Source organism: Suncus etruscus, chromosome 1, assembly GCF_024139225.1.
Source record: "Suncus etruscus isolate mSunEtr1 chromosome 1, mSunEtr1.pri.cur, whole genome shotgun sequence".
Classification (NCBI taxonomy): domain Eukaryota; kingdom Metazoa; phylum Chordata; class Mammalia; order Eulipotyphla; family Soricidae; genus Suncus; species Suncus etruscus.
The window spans coordinates 110,288,362-110,307,151 of NC_064848.1; the positions used below are offsets into that span (position 1 = coordinate 110,288,362).

General features: G+C 33.4%; 1 protein-coding gene across 2 annotated transcripts in view; it reads left to right on the plus strand.

Moving 5' to 3' along the window:
- MAGI2 (membrane associated guanylate kinase, WW and PDZ domain containing 2) overlaps positions 1-18,790 on the plus strand; it is a 1,487,205-nt gene that overhangs the window by 864,236 nt on the left and 604,179 nt on the right. For both annotated transcript variants that reach the window (XM_049783101.1, XM_049783109.1), the window contains one exon: positions 7,234-7,353. In XM_049783101.1, coding sequence (XP_049639058.1) covers positions 7,234-7,353 — 120 coding nt within the window. The remainder of the gene's footprint in view (positions 1-7,233; positions 7,354-18,790) is intronic.

Sequence of the window (18,790 nt, forward strand, 5' to 3'; positions counted from 1 at the left end):
TTTTGTCTTTAAATCATGAAGATGGGCCAAGAAATAGCAGAGGTGGTATGGTGCATTTTTATATGTGGGTCAACCTCATATGGACTGCTAAGCACTGTTAAGGCTTATTAGGGGCCGGAGAGATAGCACAGCAGTAAGGCATTTACCTTGCACGCAGCTGCACAGGACAGTCCTGGGTTCAATTCTGGCATCCCATATGGTCCTGAGCCTGCCAGGAGCGATTTCTGAGTGCAGAGCCAGGAGTAAACCCTTAGCGCTGGTGCTGGGTATGGCCCAAAAACAAACAAACAAATAAAATCAGAATGATGATTGCTATCTGTTTCTGTGTGTATACAGGTACATAATTATTAGAACCACATTACTCCATGCTCTAACACATATATTAGTCCTAGTAAGTTCATAAATACCTATATTGAGTAAAATGTGTCGATGAAGTAATATAAGTTAGGTCCATGAGTATGTGAAATGTGAAACTTGTTTTTAGAAATTAAGTACTCTTTCTAAAGTATAGTCAGATTATTTAAGAATATCTCATTATTTATCAGAGAGCTCTCATTAGGTTTTAATCCTGTGAAATCTGTAGCCCACAAGATTTATATGTTTTTAGATCTCTGCTTCCTATCAGAGCTTTACAATCTCTTCTCTTCAAACTTTGAATTGTCTTGTTTAAGTCAACAATGAGAAGACTGAGCTATTAGTCTCTAAGTAGTTCATAGGGGCTAAAGATTTAATCCTGTCAATTAATAAATTTAACCTTTTATAGCATTATGCAAATTTATTTTTAATTATTATTATTTTCATTTCCTATATTAGGGCAGTGGTCCTATTCTTTGCCATTCAAAATTATATCTTTAGTATCTTAAACAGCTTTTGGCATAGCATTTATTATTTAAAGCAATAACTCGTTGAGCAAAAATAAGATCCATGATGTGTTAGCCAAGATATGATATATAATGAATTTCTGTGTGATTGATATATTTCTTTTTCTTTTTTAATTTTTATTGTGACCAAAGTGCATTATAAATCTTTCACTGCATCATTTATGGTACATAGTGACAATGAATGAGGGGCATTCCCACCACCAGTGCTGTCCTCCCTCTGCCCCTGTTCCCAGTATACATCCCATATCTCCCTCCTCTACCCCCCAGTATGCTAGTGCAACTGGTCTCCACTTTACAGCTTGTTGTAGATTGAGCATCCATTCCACCGTCATTGGAGATAAAAAGGATAAGAAAAAGGGGAGAAAAAATTTGGTGACAACTACCAAAAATGAAAGGAGAGAAAAAAAAGAAAGAAAAATGAAAGAAAAAAGAAAAAAAATGGACCCGGCAAATAAAAATAAATCTCTAAATAATAACCACAAGCATGAAAAAGAAAGAGAAAAGTGGAAGAAAAAAAGAGAAGGAAAATAAAGTCAAAAACTAACAAATCAAAACAAAACAAGAAAAAGTAGGGGTGTTGGAGTGGTAGGGTTTGGCGTTCCTCCCACTTTTATTTATTTATTTATTTATTTATTTATTTATTTTGCATAGGTACAGTAAGCATTGGGGAAGAAAGGGAATTCCCGTGGCCTAAGAGATTCAGGGTTTCTCCATCCTTGAAGCATTCCATCATGGGATCAACCCCTGGCTCCATATATACTCATTACCCCATCCCAAAGGCTTTTTTGTGATGCCAGGAATGTTTCCTCTCAGTTGTATGTATGAAAATCAAGCCACTGTAGCTAGCGATCTTGGTATTTGCGCAGATTATAGGTCAGGGTCTAGGATAGAGGCTCTAGGTAGAGGTTCCTATCCATCGTTGTTGTGGTCAACAACAACAAGATGTCTTATTGCAGAGGTCCAACTTGGACAACAGAGACTGAGCAGAACTTTTGGACCTATAATACGAAAACAGGAAGCAAGTGTTACAGAAGATTGATATATTTCAGACATTAACTATCTTTTTTGTATTATATCTTGGTCCTTCAGACCAATCCTTTAAAGATTTTACTTGTGTTATTCTTATTTTACAAGTAAGTAATCTAGAATTAATGGAGGTGAAGGACCTTGTTTAGGTAATATTGCTCCAATAATAGAGCTTCAATAAGCTCAGGTTGTTTAATTCCATGGTTCACTTTTCTCTACTGTAGTATATAATTTAATGATTCCCTCTTTGTCTAAGTCAAAGTGCAACAGAAAATAATGGATCTTTTATACTAAAATGAAGACAGTATGTGACTCATGTACTAAAATGAAAAGACTATGATATATGACAATTTGAAAGTCATTTTAGCCAATAGTTCTTAACTTATATGTCCCACAATGCACATAGATCTAGAAACTCTGCAATTTGGTATGAGTTGCTTCTTCTCCCGGGTGTGCCCCTCACTCTCATTCTTTGGACTACATCCAGCAGTACGTGGGCTTACAGCCTTCTCTGCACCCAGGGCTTATTCCTGGTGGGTTTGAGGAACAATATGGAAGCTGGGAATCAAACCCATTCTGGTTGTGTCAAAAACTAGTATGCTACCAGCTATATTGTCTCTAAAGCTCCAAAAGTTGCCTTTCATTGATAATAATGGAATCTTCACTTTTTCTAACTTACATTAACATTTTCTGAATTTCCCCCTCATAATTTTTGAACCAAGTTTTTAACTAGGACTTGGAAAGGTAAGTGTTTTGGAAAGGATATAGGATTAGCCTCCCAGTTTATAAGGGATAGTTTATAGGAGTGCTGATAATTTAGAGGAAACACAGGCAAACCAGTGTCAGAGTTATGGTCTACTCCCAGAGTAAAGTGTTAGAGTAGAGATGAGCATATAGGAAAGATGACAATATAGTTACAAGGTGCAGAACTTGCCAAATATTTGGAGAAAGAAAAGCAACCTCAAATGCCACTCTGGAGGGAATTTTTGTCTAGCAGTATTACTGACAGAGGAGCAAATTGAAGAAAACAAATTCTTGATATATTTTCATGAAATTCTTGTTCATATTTGGTCTAAGATGTTGAAATAATATTTAGATATGCAAAGTCTCAAAGATTGTGATTTCCATATCACCTGAGACAACTTCTGACAGATGTGTGCTGCCAAAATGATATGCTATAACCCCAAAATGATATAATATGGGAAGCAAATAGATATCATTTGGAAGAAAGCTAAGCACTTTTAGGACGGTGATAAACAGTAGGCATTCTGGCATTTCATGGCAGCTACAAAACATACTTTAGATTAGAACCAGTAGAAGATTCTTGGAGAGATTTATTTTTTTATTTATTTATTTTTTTGTTTTTTGGGTCACACCCAGCGGTACTCAGGGGTTACTCCTGGCTGTCTGCTCAGAAATAGCTCCTGCAGGCACGGGGACTATATAGGACACCAGGATTCGAACCAACCACCTTAGGTCCTGGATCGGCTGTTTGCAAGGCAAATGCCACTGTGCTATCTCTCCGGGCCCTTGGAGAGATTTTTTAATAGGAGCTAGTTAATTAAAAGGATACATGTTTATTCTTGTAAGAAATGTATCCAACAATAAAATAGTTAATTGAATGAATGATTAATATATAAAATTAAAATTAAAACATTATATTATATCTCAAGCACACACGTTATGTGCAGAAAAAAACTACATTCTAAGATTCATTTGCAAGTAGATTTACTAAATTTTATTTACAAAGTATTATCATTATAAATATTGAGAGGCTATTTAAATACATTGTTTTCTTCAGAGAACAGAAGGAAAAGTAGTGACTGAACATGTGTAAAGTGCTAGAAATGTGCACTACATAAAGAAGGTACTAAAATAACTAAGATACTTCATTTTCTTTGGTAATTAATAATTAAAGTAAAAATTAAATTATAATTTGTATGTATGAGGATAAAATGAAAAAAGTTAGCTAAAATTGTTGAAAGGTAGAAATTTGCCTTTGGATAAAGCATAAGGTATATATATTTGTGTATATCATTGTGAGGTAGATATAAAATAGAAATAACAAACTTGGTAGAATTATTGGAAGCTTTAAAATATCTGTATGTATAGTCTCAATTAAAAGAATTAAAAAATCTAGAGCTAGCAGAGAGGAAGGTGTTAGCGATATAAATCCAATTAAAGATGAAAATAATGCAGATTAGGGAAATGGGAATTGAAAATTAGAATCTTTTGAGGAAATTGATTTCATATTATTATTTCCTTACCAAACAGAATATATTAATTATTTTCTGTTGCTATTGTATCAAAGCCGTTAGGAAAAGAAGATTAAAGAAAGACTAAATGGATAAAGAATTGACTGGAAATTTGGCTCTAGGGTCAGTGTGTGATTTTCATGTGCATGGTTCTGGCTTTAATCTCTAACATTAATGGGAAGAGAGAGACAAAGTCAGAGAGAGAGGGGAAGTGGTAAAAGTGATATAAATGAATGTAGAGTTCCTGGCTTCTGAGGTTGCCCTCAGTTATTAGAGAAATGAAGCAAAATTTGGAGGAATGGGGAAATCAGAAGACTTTAAAAGACCAGGAGGTTTTAATTAATAGAATAGATAGGGAGGGGTGAGGAGGGAGATGAGAGATATTGGTGGTGGGAAGGTTGTTTTGGTGAAGGGTAGTGTTCTTTATTATAACTGAAACCTAACTACAAACATGTTTGTAATCATGGTGCTTAAATAAAGATTTTTTTTAAAAAAGGAGGTTATATTAGAAAAAATGAATAAGAATAGAGAAGAGGAGATGGTAGTAAGGATAGAATTTTAGCTGCAGTATTTTAGTTATAGTGTAGAGCTTTTGCTCAAGAACCATGAACACCCTTCTCCCAGTTAATTAAAAGTCAGTGCATGAAGAGGGTCTATAGCAGCAGGTGATATGGATATAGATAGTGGGGGTTTATCTCCCAAAGGCAAGGAAAGAATCAGTCCCATTGGACTGAAGTGCAAGATGAATATGAGAAACCACCCAGTGAATCAAAGCATGGATGATTTCCCTAATGTTCACTAGACATTCACTAGAATTTGCTGTAAGCAAATAATTTAATAATAATAATTTAATAAATGTCATGTCAGGAGCCCTGAAAATTGCCCTTAAGCATAGATGTGGTCCTGTGCTCATATTATACAACAAGCAGTTAATTCATTGAACTTTGTACTTCTAAAATATGGATTTGATGTAGGAAAGAGAATTGAAACTTCTATGTGATTTTTCTTAATTATTTAGAAATAGGTAAACAAATTTCCCCTGAAAGAAAACATATTAATTGACTTAATTCACCGGGGTGAGACACACAAAAAAGCAGGTTATTGAAAGTTAATACTGTCATAAAAACAATAATTTAATTACTTTATGCATACTAAGTTAGGTTTATGCTTCATAGAATAAAAGTATAACTGAACTATATTACAAAAGGTTGTTCAGTTAAACAAAATTAAATAAACCTAAGGGAAAGTCATTAGTATGATTATGAAAAATTATTTTGTAACCCCAGTGATGTAACATGTAACATAAAAATAATGCTTTAAATATTTAAAATAGTTTTCAATGGTAATTATTTATTACCAAGAATCAATTTCCTTAGTACTTTGTGTGTTCAGCTACTAGTTTTGACTCTCACTTGCAGATCTGATTTGAACCTAATAGACCAAAAGAACAGATAGGTTATTTCTGTTGACTTGTTTAAAAAGTTTACTGGGAGTGAAAATAAAATCTAAGCATTTGAAGCACTTTTTAAATTTAAATAAAATAGAGAAGATGGAAGAAAAATAAATACTAGTAATACCTCCAATGTATCATTATTCTGTTAAATAGACACCCTTGGTAAATTTCTGCATATTATTGATATATTCTACTACAGAAATTCCAATTTGACCATGCAAAATGTCTTATTCAAATTTATTGCAAAAAATAAAATACATTTAGAGAATAATCATGGAAGTAAGTAAAAGCAAATTTATAGTCTCTAATATATCTCATAACAGGTGATGAAATCTGAAAATTCCAGGAGTTCATCCTCCTATTGCCTTCACCCACAGAAGCTCCACACTCAGTGGTCCTCGAACTGCGTCCTGTGGGCCACATATTGTATTTGTGCCCGTTTTGTTTTTTCATTTCAAAAAGATATATGTAGTGTGCATAGGAATTTGTTCATAGTTTTTGTTTTACTGTAGCCCGGCCATCCAATAGTCTGAGGGACAGTGAACTGGTCCCCTGTTTAAAAAGTTTGAAAAGGGGCCCAGGAAAAATAGCACAGCGGTAGGGCATTTGCCTTGTAAGCAGCTGACCCAGGACGACAGCGGTAATCCTGGTATCCCGTATGGTTCCCTGAGCCTGCCCGGAGCGATTTTTGAGCACACAGCAAGAAGTAACCCCTCAGCACCGCCGGATGTGGCCCCAAAAAAACAACCAAAAATAGTTTGAGGACCTTTAAGGAAACTAGAGTGGTGAAGACCTGGGAGGGTGTAACTCTCCAATTTAGTCAAGAACAAAATAAGGGATGGAGAAAGGAGAGGGAAGGAGGGGGGAAATGAAAAGAATCGGTAGAAGGGGGGAAAATAAGAAGGAAAGTGAGAAAGTTATTTTATGGAGGATTAGAAAATATTGTGATGACCTCTCAAAGGAGTTTCTCCCCTTTTAAACTTGTTGCTATAACTTTTTAACTATTAATTCAATTATAATAATTACATAATTTTAATTATTTACTTCATTTGAAATAATAGTAAAGATCTTTTATCCTTCAAATCAAATCTTTTAGAATTAGTTATCAATACAAAATTAGCAAATTTTGCTTCTCACCAAAAGGAACAGATCATGGAAATATAAGGTTGAACTGATATTTACCACGTGTTTGTTTGTTTGTTTGTTTTTTCATTTTAATCTATATCAGAGCAAGGCAGTGGACAGAACAAAAGAAAACCACTCAGGGCAAGGAGGCAAGTAAAATCCTGAGCTAGCAGACTCCTAGTCCAACATTTCAAACCACCTCTTCAAAAAAGGCACAATGGTTTACATTTTTCACTGAAAAAAATCTCTGCAGCCACATTCCATAGCAATGAACTCTTTGAAAGATTGAAGAAAAACTCTTTGTATATTTATTTTAATCTTTACCCTCTTCTATTTTCTGTTGCCAAACAAACAGAAGGAAAAATACAAACTGCCAACTCGTTGTATGGACAAACAAGTGTTGTTGACTCTTCTGAAGTATGGTGGTTATTTTTTAAAGTTCAACAACGAATCATTTAGAAACTTTCTTTTGTTTTCAATTTTTCTTATTCAGGCACTACAAGACCACATAAGGAGGGTGAGGTCCCTGGAGTAGACTATATTTTCATCACCGTTGAAGATTTTATGGAATTGGAGAAAAGTGGTGCTCTCCTAGAAAGTGGAACTTATGAAGGTAAGCAGAGTCCTACAGTTTAATTTTTTCCTGTTGCTTCAGGTTTTCCCTTTTGACTGAATGTTTTAGAACATAAATTAACAATGTGCTCATGTTTGGGACATAAGAGCTTTAGTAAATTGATCATTTAGAAAGAAAATTATATAAAGAAAAGTTAATATGTGTTGTAATTAATTTTTTAAGATACTGTTTTGTCAAGAGATGCATGCATATGTATATGCATTTATAGAGAGGTATAATATCCACTGAAGTATCTATCCTGTTGATTCTCCACCTGAAGTTCAAGTGTCATCTTCCCAGTAAATTACCTTTATCTCTAGGGAGAACCTAAAGTTGCACATGACCAAATTTGAGCTCATCACTGTCGGTGTGTCAGGTTTTCTCTATGTGCTTTTCTTCTTATCACACCTTTACCTGTCTTTCCTGCGAAATGATGGTGCAGTAAACTGTGATCTGGGGAGGAATTCCAAATTTCTTCAACAATAATATGTCTCCCTATATACCTAAGCAAGCAGATGGATAGCAGATAAAAGAAAGACCTTGAATGTGTGAAATATGCTTCAGAGGAAGAAATATTGTCATGGGATCCATATTCATGCCAGGCTTTATTATTAACCTCAATCTCAAATTCAGCTTTATTACTTACCCACATCATGTCTTATATAATCTAGTTCATGTCCTTTCTTACTCCTCAGGAATCATAAATGGAATCTAAAATGGGAGTGATAGTATGATAAAAACAAATAATCACATGCTGATTTGGTCATATTTATATTAAGCACAATCTGTTGTGTCTTTATATGTAAAGTAATCATGTATCTATTGTATAACAAAAATTATAAAATATTATAGAAAATTAATACTTTTACCTTTGCTTCAATTACTATATGTGCAAACTATGTATATTATTTTATTATAAAATTATTTGTTATAAAATATATTTTATTATATTATGCTATATTTTATTATTTTAAGTTCAAATATTAAGCATTTTACTAAATGTAAGTTCAGTAGTGAGTGATATTAATAAAATAGAATTCATAACATACTTTGTTAAATAGTCTATCATTTGCCAACCATCTCCAAAACATGGCTTTGCCTTGTTACCAAGATTACCAAGATTTTTTATTCCTATCCTGTTTCATCAAGTTGTCCAGTAGGTTTTGGTTATTGAAAATAGTTATTTTAATTTGTAGAAATATTAAAATTCCTTTTTTAACTTGACTCTTCTAGGGAGACTCAGAGGGAAATATGTGCTTCCGTTATCACTGAGGCATTTAATAACTGATTACACATTTGTAGGAAATATGCAAAATTTCCCAGAAAAATAAAAATTATTTTATATATAATTATTATTTTTCTTTGTAATGTCAAAAATGAATGATGATAAGTATTGAAAATATTTAAAAAGAGCTATGTTGTGAGCTAACTGCCTTAAGTTTTATATAAAAATAGTCTTTATAAATCATAGAAAATATATCGAAAAGTTAGAATAAGTAAATAAGAGATTTTGTTATACATTTTTCTGATTTTGATGCTTTCTGGAATAAATGAGGAATAATAATGTACTTGTTATTATAGTGAAAGAAAGATTTAAGAAGTTTTATTAAAGTTGGGACCATCCCCAGAGATGCTAAGGAGTTATTCCTGGCTCTGTACTCAATAATTATTCCTGATGGTGTTCAGGGGATATATGGGATGCTAAGGATCAAAACCATGTTGTTGTATGCAAAGCAAGCACTTTACATGCTGTACTGTCTTTCTGGCCCCAAATTTAAGATATTTTATATTCATCAAAAGTTCAAGCTATCAGTGTCTTATAATGATTTTAAGTTCAAGTCCAGTTGTTCTGACTCTCTTTGGAAGAAGTTAGGTCATTGTTACCTATCATCCTTTTTATCAAAACATGTTATTCCTTCTTAGTAGTTTTTAGAGCATTGGCCAACTAGAAAATTTATCTCATATGTCTGTTATTCTCTGAGTTTCCTGGAGAGGGTATGAAGGATTTACTTTGCTCAGTTTTAATTTTTTGAATCTGTAAACCAGTTAAAGTTCTTAAACTGAACTAATCCACAAATCAGAGCATCAAGGCTGATGAGGTTAACTGGAAGCAAGGAAAAAGTCCCTAATTTTCACCCATCCTAAATTATTCCAAATTTTGCACATTTCTTGTCAAAACTGGGCAAAGTTTTATCATTATTAACAAACATCAAGAAAGTTGTCCATAAAGAAATCTTACAGGTTTATGGAGTTTCTGTGCTTACTCTCTCATAATTCATTTTGGTCAGGAAACATACACATGCAAAGCAGTTAAAAGGAAGAATATATACTTTTTTGCATTTCTCATATGCATACATATTTGATTATTATAAACTTGTCACTTTTTCCCCCTCTTTATTTCAACTTGTCACTTTTATGTTGCAGGGATTTGTCATTTGATTAGAACCCAGATTGACTATCCTGTATTGCAGTGCTGAATCTTAGAAATTGAATTCTCAAATGGCCAATTCTATTCCTTACTATAGTCTGTAAGGAAAGTCTTAACATGCTTGAGTTCTATCTATTGTAAAACAACAAGGCTCTAGGCAAAATTTTAGAAGATCCTTAAAGGTTTTATCCCCATCCATTCCCCCACTTTCAGCCCCACCCCTGACAGGCTAAATGGCTCATTTCAATTTGCTCTACAATAGCTGCTGAATAGAGCACTTGGCTGTACCCATGACCCTCAGGTATTAGTGAGATCTCATTGCTATATTATGAATGATTTTACCTTACCTTTATATATTTAATTACATTTCAATTAAGTTAATAGAGCCAAGTCTAGCAACCTGCCTGACAGATTCTCAAGCATCATATCAGGATTGAGGATACAGACTTCATGTTAAAAAAAAAAGATCTCAGAGTTCTTTGGATATATGCAGACACTATGGAATTAAGATCACATTCTGGTACAGATTAACAATCAAAATGTGGAATTGGAGAAGGTTTTGGTCATTTTGAGGTTGCTCTAATAATCTGAAAGGAAGCACATGATTTTTGGGGACTGTCCAAAGTGCTGAACTCACCTGACTTCTTTATCAGTGTGTTTGTTACTCTGACTTCTTCTAGTTTGTGAAGTTACATTCATGATTGGTTACTCACATAACAGCCTTCTCCCTTATTTTGAATATTATCATTAGCTAATCCCATCTTCCCTGAGATATATCTGAGTTTTTTTTTCACTAAATTTTACAAAGATCAACCACAAGCATGTTCCAGAGCAGCATGTTGTAACATGTTTGTATCTTTGTACTTTTAGAGTAAACAAAACTATTTTTCTGTCTATTAAAAAAACTGATAATAATTAAATATTTTCTTTGAATAGTTATAGTGATAATTAATTATTGACTAGATTTTTAACAGGACCAAATCAAGACCAACAGATATTTTGATATCTGACACACATTTCTAGATCAAATTTTGGTATCTCCTAATCCTAGGTCAAGAGATACATTATCTGGGGTCTACTACTGTTATATAAATAATATATATAATATAAATTCTGTATACTACTATAAAAAGCACACCAATTTTTTCAAAGCTATTAATATGGCTGCAACTTTACATTGCAGCATACATCTTTAAATTTTGCATAGATGAATATACTCTATAGTAACAACTAAAATATATTAAATTTAAGTACTAAGAGTATTCTGCTAAAATAGCCATATATTTATTTGGGGGGGGGCACACTAGGTAATGCTCAGGGGTTACTCCTGGCTCTGTGCTCAGAAATAGCTCCTGGCTCCAGAGACCATATGGGATGCCAGAGATAGAACCCAGAACTATCCAAGATCAGCTGCATGCAAGGCAAACATCCTACCACTATGCTATCGCTTTGGCCCCAAGCCATACACTTCTATGATGAGAAAAGAAATATAACAAATTTTTAAAGTTACATTTTTTTTATAACTTAAACCAGCACCAACTTTACTATCAACACTAGCCTGATACATTTATACATTTATTGCTAAAATTGACTACTTCTAGTGAGGATAGTTTGGGTGCTAAAAAGGTACTCACATCAAAGAAAAAAACATCAATATCATATGCTATAGAAATAGTCTTGAGAAAACAGTTCAGCTTGAACCTCTGCCTCGTGAAATGTAAGTAATGTTCCCTGAAGGGCAGTGTTTTAGCGTCTATCTATTTCAGAGATAAAAGTTATAGAGCATTTGGGGGGTGGTTTTGGGCCACACTGGTGAAGCTCGGGGGTTATTCCTGGCTATGCCCTCAGAAATAATCACTCCTGATTGGGGGGACCATATGGGATACTGGGGGATAGAGCCCAGGTCCATTCTGGGTCAGCCACGTGCAAGGCAAATGCCCTACCACTGTACCATCACTCCAACCCAGTTATAGAACTCTTTAATATCAGTGCATACACCCTATTACAAGGTAAAAATTATTATAGAAATCTTATTGTAACAGCAAGAAATTCATGGATCTTGCTTTTAAACAGATTAATTGTATTACAAATAAAGATTGTGACTTTTTTCTCTTTGATTCACTTCATTTTTTTTTAATCAGTATTCCTATGGTATAAAATTTTAGGCAACTTTTGGGTGACATCCTGGGTCTATAAACGTTTTCACATAAAAGTCACTAAATGTTTATTTGACCAGTAGAAAAAAACACATTTAATGAAGTTGAAGTTTTTTACACCTTTCTTTGAGATTTCATAATGCCTTTTTTGGGTTAACTGATTTAATTTGTGTTTATAGCTATTGATAGAGAGTGTAAGATTTTTGCATGCTTCTTGTGTAGAAAGAACACTGAAACTGAAAGTGTCACGGTTCATTAACGAGTGATAAAATTTCCCTTTTGGTTTGAGACTTTTGTGAAGCTAGTTCTTTCCAAAATATGCAATGCAAATTTATACCTTTAAGTACTTTTCCCAAAGAGACTAGAAGAAATGAAACAAGCAATTAATTATTTTTGCTATTATTGTATAAGTTGTGACTAAGAAATTAAAGACCAGGAATATGAAATGACTTGTTTGTCATCATTTTGAGTTTATTAAATAATTTAGTATTGCTCCTATACATTTTTATTTTGTAGTAGCTAAAAGGAATAGAAGATGCTTCATTGGAGTATATCATTAAAATAAAATCAATATTCATGGGCATAAGACTTACTTCAACTCTCACAACTTTCCATATTAATATTAAGAAAAGCCTAACATTCTACAAATGTTATATTCACAGTTTAATTTAATTCCCTCAAGCTCATGTCTTTAATTACATTGATTTTATAACCCTTATCCATATAACTCTAGATCTTTACCTTAAATGGATTGTATTTTTTTATCTGACAAATGTATTATTCTTCTCAAATAAAGGGAAGGAAAAAATGCATGATTTTAAAATTTTAACATATTTATTGCCACTGTTTCAATAAGCAGAATTTATTTGCCTTGCTAGTTGGATGAATATTTTTATGTTTTCTAAGAATATTAATTAGAAACAGTTAATATTTCTGTGTTATTGCAGCAATAGCTCTACATTTAAGATATGTTTATAAGGCTTCACAATTTTATGATTTTTAAATATGATATATTTTTTTCATTACATAGTAACCACTCATGAAAATCTTAATTTGGGAGACTGGAACAATAGCACAGCAGGTAGGGCACTTGCCTTGTACCTGGCTGACCCAGGTTCAATCCTCAGCATCCCATCTGGTCCCCAGCCTGCCTTGAGTGATTTTTAAGAGCAGATCCAGGAGTAACACTGAGTACCACTGGGTGTGCCCCCAAAACAACAACAAAATAAAATCTTTTTTAATTTATTAATATTTTAATTGCTTTATTTAAGCACTGTGCTTATGAAATTTTTATTTAGGTTTAAGTTATACAATGATACCCTTCCTGTCACTGTCACCGATGTCTCCTGTTTCCCTCCCTCCCATCCCTGCTTTGCTCTAGGGCCAGCAAATTGCCTTCTCTCCATTTAACGTCTGACTCTGTGGTTTGCACTATTGGTAATAGAGGTGTGCCTTGTCCATTAGTTTCTCCACTTTCAGCGCCGAGTTCTTGTCCAGGGCAATCAGTTCCATGTATCATTGTCTTTACAGTAGACCCTTCTCTACTGTAGCTACACTCGCCACTTTGTGGCGAGCTTTCTACCCTGGACTGGCCCTCCTGGACTTTGTCACTATTGTTTCTGGGTATTATTACCATAGTATCTCTTGAAAAACAAGAAAATCTTAATTCAAATAATTTGAATAATCCTTATGTAAATCTATGTTTGGCTGAAATAGTATGATCGTAGTTAATGATCAATGAATCTTTCATGTGAGATCTTATGTTGGAGATATAATTTAATTTTAAAGAAAACTGTTTCAATCATTTATAATGGTATATCAGTGTCCCCTATTCTTCAATATTTTCTGTTTTCTATCAAGTATTTGTGCATTAAAAACTACAAATTATTGTTTTATTCTACATGTACTTTTTTGTTGTTTGTTTGTTATTGGTTTTGGGTTTTGGGTCACACTCGGTGGCTCTTAGGGGTTACTCCAGGCTCTGCACTCAGAAATAGCCCCAGGCAGGCCTGGGGAACCATATGGAATGCCCAGATTCGAAGCACCTTCCTTCCTGAATCGGCTGTGGGTAAAGCAAGCACCCTACCACTGTGCTATCACTCTGGTCCTCTACACGTCTTTTGTGGGTTTTTTTTGGGGGGGGCAACTAGTAATATTCAGGATTTACTCCCTACCTCTGCACTCAGAGGTCATTCCTGGTAGGTTTGTGGGAACCATATTGGATGCTGGGAACTGAACCTAGGTCTACGTATGAAAGGCAAGTGCCCAACCCAATAAACATTCTTTTCATCATTCTTCAAGAAATTTTTAAACTAAATTGCTTATCAAAGAATAAAATTTTTAAGACATACTTTTTGTAGTTGTAATTTCTTTGGCCACATATTTGTCATTTTCTCATGAGATACATAAATCATCAAAAAGAGAAAGAGCAATGCCTTAATTTTTTACTACTAAGAAATAGTTTCCTATCAGGATAATGTTGCCCTCAGTCTCTAACAAAGTTACCATTGATGTAGGTGGCTTCATGAATTGTCTTTACAAGCTGAAATTTTCATTAAAAATAAGCACAAAAGCAAATCCGAAACTTTGAGACCTACACTGATTATGAGGCAAACACAAACATATGAATGGATAGACAAAAGTTTTGGTAGAAAAAAAATTTTTGAAAACAGCTTACAACCCTTTGTTTCTAAGAAATGATATAGGAAACTCTCACCATATGAAAGGTTCTCCTTATTGAAAGCCTAACATTTTTATTTTTGCAATTTGTTCATAAAACAGTTAAAAATTAATAAATGAGCACCGCACTGATCAGTTGACTATTAATCACTTTCCTGCTCAGGTGAACACTAAGCACTGCCCTGCTCTGATAATCTTGGTGGTCCCAGCACATAGGGCCCTGAAATTACTTGAAAGTCCCAAAATAATTAAATATACAGTTTTTATATACAATCAATTTTTGTCATTTATTTAATTTTATTAGAATTAAGTTCATGTGTTCCCATTGATACTTGGCAGGTATGGTCCTGTTGTAATGTTTTCTCACCTTATCATCCTCAAAATGCTACCTCTGTGTATCCACTGCCCTCCTGAATCTGAAGTTCTCATTTTGTAGTCTGATACTTAATGTTTACAAGTTGACATTATCTATTATCCAGTTTTGTTTCCCTGTACACCACAGATAAGTAAGATCATTCAATTCTTGCCATTATTAATTATCTCTGGCTTAATAAATAAAATTTAATATAACATAGCAGTATTCTCATTAAATTATAATCAGTCCTCTTTATTATGGTTTATGTTTGCATGTGACTATCAGATAAAATTAGGAAAATTAGTCAATGTTACTTGTCTGTATAGAACCATTTTCACAGAAATTAAGGGATTTTTATTGTTGGGGTTTTTTTTGGGGGGGTTTGAGGGTGGGTTCACACCCAGCATCGGTCAGGGGCTACTCCTGGCTCTATGCTCAGAAATCCCTCCTGACAGGCTCGGGGATCATATGGGATGTCAGGATTAGAACCACCATTCTTCTGAATGCAAGGCAAATGCCCTACCTCCATGCTATCTGTCTCCAGAAATTAAGTTTTAAAGATTCTACAAATAGAAATTTTTAGTGAAAATAAAAAAACATAAATTTATATTTAGCACTTTTGAATTGAACCTTAGCTTATTTCTATTAATTATGCAAGTCTTGTTTCAGTTCCAAGAAGAGAAAAGCATAGTTTCTACCCACCTATGAGCATGGATCTGGCCTTTTATTTCCTTCTGCTACTTTTTCCTCCTTTCCAGTGTCTCTGATTTGCTTTCTTTCTTTATTGTACTGATAATTGACCATGTATTCTATGTCTGCATACTTGGTTATTGTCCGCATCCACTTTCTAGAATATAACTATTAAAATTATACTATTTACTTAGATTGCTGATTGAGTTTGGAATGGCATCTAGCTTCTAGAAACACTCAATAAATGTGGTTCTTTCTTATACTCAGCTATAATAATTTTTTCATCTTTATGTAGAGTTAAAGTTTGGCTTGCTCCCCTAAAAGATATCTTCAACACATTGCATACTATTCTTGACAAATAGTTTGGAATTGCAGCATCATTTTGGGCTCACAATCCTATCCTAAGTCTATTTTGTGTAATTATAGCAAGTTTATTCTGGTCATAATCCCCATAATGAATCTTTTTGATTCCTGTTCTGATTTCCATACCTTTCTTTTAGTATCATATAAACTCCAGAATTCAGTTCTAATTTTGCTATGCTCTACTAATTCTCTTCATCCACAAACTGTTTTATGCCATGTTATTTCAGTCACAATGCATAGCAGACCACAAATCCTAACTCTTACTCTCCTCTCATCCAACACATATTAACTTTAGCTCTTAAGTACTTACAGGTAATACCTTTTCTGTAATTCTGTCTTACTTCATGCTCTATTTTTGTCTAAAGTATTTTTTAAAATACTTTCTTGCCTATTAGCCTCTGGTAAAGTTGGAAAACAGAAGTACAGAGACCAAACCTATTGGTTATATAGAAAGATCCTAGGTGAGATTGAAAAGTTCTGGGATATTTTGGGAAATGTTTGTTCTCTCACTAAAAAAAAAAAAAGTAGAGTCATTATAATAAATGAGAAAATGTGATTATTGGAATTTATTAATAATTTTACTCAAATTTATTATTGCTTTTAATAAATTAGAAGGGCATAAAATTAATTATTTTCTGAAAAAATAATTAAAAAGTCAGGGAAATAAAATTTTACTCGATAATTAGTTCTACACTACTCATAAGATTTCTACTCCCACTTCTCCTTTCTCTTGTTAGGTCTCTACATTAGGGTAGCTTTAAATTTTCTAACAATATGTGAAAGTTTTATGCTTTTCACTTAGCAGTAATGGGTAAAATTGCAAAGATAAAGGTATTGCTCCAATAAAGTTCAATGTTCCAACACAATCTAGAGGAAGAGGTGATATGCCAAGAAAGCTTTATTAGCAACAGGCTAACCTAAGAAGAAAACATATCCTGGGTACTAAAGATATCCGCAAGTCTAAACCATGATTTTAGATTAAGATCTTCCTTGTAGTGGATTTGGGGATGATGGAGTTGTGGGAGCCAAGATATGGGAAAACATTTTATTTCCAACAGACTCTACCCAGAAGAACTTGCTGGTTTTAAAGATTTGGATCCAGCTCTTTTGGACCTTTTCATAATGATTAATATGAGATGCTCATAATCTTGATGGTAAACTGGAATTTCAACAAAGCATTAAAAGGCACTAAGTGGTGACCAGAGAACAAAAGATAAGGTGCTTGTCTTGAACACAGCCTACCCAGGCCCGGAGTGAGCCCACAGAACACAGTCATACTAAGTAAGCTCTGAGTACAGCCAGGTCTTTCACACTTACAAAGTCACTAAGCTAAAGTTTAAACTTATTTAGCTCAAAATTAGATGAACTGTATGATTTTTAAATAACAGAAAAAGACGAATTAAATTTTTTCAACAATCTTTCTTTCTCCTCTCTCTTTCTCTCCTTTCCTTTCTCTCCTCTCTTTTCTTTCTTACTCTTTCCTTTTTCTTTCCTCTTTCCTCTCTCTTCTTTCTTCTTTCTCTGCTCTCTTCTTTCTTTCCCTGCTCTTTCTCTCTTTCTTCTTTCCCTGCTCTCTTCTTTCTTTCTTTCTTTCTTTCTTTCTTTCTTTCTTTCTTTCTTTCTTTCTTTCTTTCTTTCTTTCTTTCTTTTCTTTCTTTCTTTCTTTTTTTTTTTTTTTTTTTTTTTTTTTTTTTTTTTTTTTTTTTTTTTTTTCTTTCTTTCTTCTTTCTTTCTTTCTTTCTTTCTTTCTTTTTTTTTTTTCTTTCTTTCTTTCTTCTTCTTTTTCTTTCTTCTTTTCTTTCTTTCTTTCTTTTCTTTTTTCTTTCTTTTCTTTTTTTCTTTCTTATTTTTCTTTCTTTTCTTTCTTTCTTCTTTTTCTTTCTTTCTTTTATTCTTTCTTTCTTCTTTCTTTCTTCTTTCTTTTCTTCTTTCTTTCTTTCTTTCTTTCTTTCTTTTCTTTCTTTCTTTCTTTTTTCCTTTCTTCTTTCTTTCTCTCATTTTTTCTAGCCACCTTTGTGCCAAATCTAAAAATATTATATTACAGCAAGGGACATGCTTTTAGTTAAAGAAAACTACCATTTGGTGATATGCTCCTATATATTGGAAGTGCTGTTTTCTAAAGGGATCTATTTGTTTCCTTTGGACTAGCCCACAGGATCAGAAAGCTTTCTCCTGGCAAGATTGTGCACAGTTATTTCCAGGATTAGATACTTTCAATTTCTAGAACTATCCTCCAAGGTTAAGAGCAAATCATTTCCATAAAACTTCTAGAGAAAAATCTTCAGATACAGCTTTCTGGTTTCCCTGGAGATAAAGCAAATATTATATGTGGAGTGATGTGTAACCCATTGCCACAAATGCAGTTGCTATTATTTCTACCTTCAAGACTCTCCAGGAGTATTAATTTTCAAATACTATTGAAGGTTTGTTTCGTAACTTTACTCTCCTCGTTCTCTCCTCTCTCTTTCTCTCATTCATCATATTGATGATAAAAGAGGGCAAATTAAAAAATTAAAAGCTATGAAGATATGTGCAATTCTTTTAAAATATTTTTATTAAAAGACCATGAATTATAAAGTTAAAAAGTTCCTGAGGGCTGAATTTCAGTCATACAATGTTCCATCACCCTTCCCTTTCACCAGTGTACATTTACACCACCAATTTCATTATCTCACACCCTGAACCTAGTCCTGAGTCAGCATCATGAAATATACTTTTCTTCTTTCTTTCTTTTCCCTTTTAAGCTCCATAGTTTAAAGTTGTTAC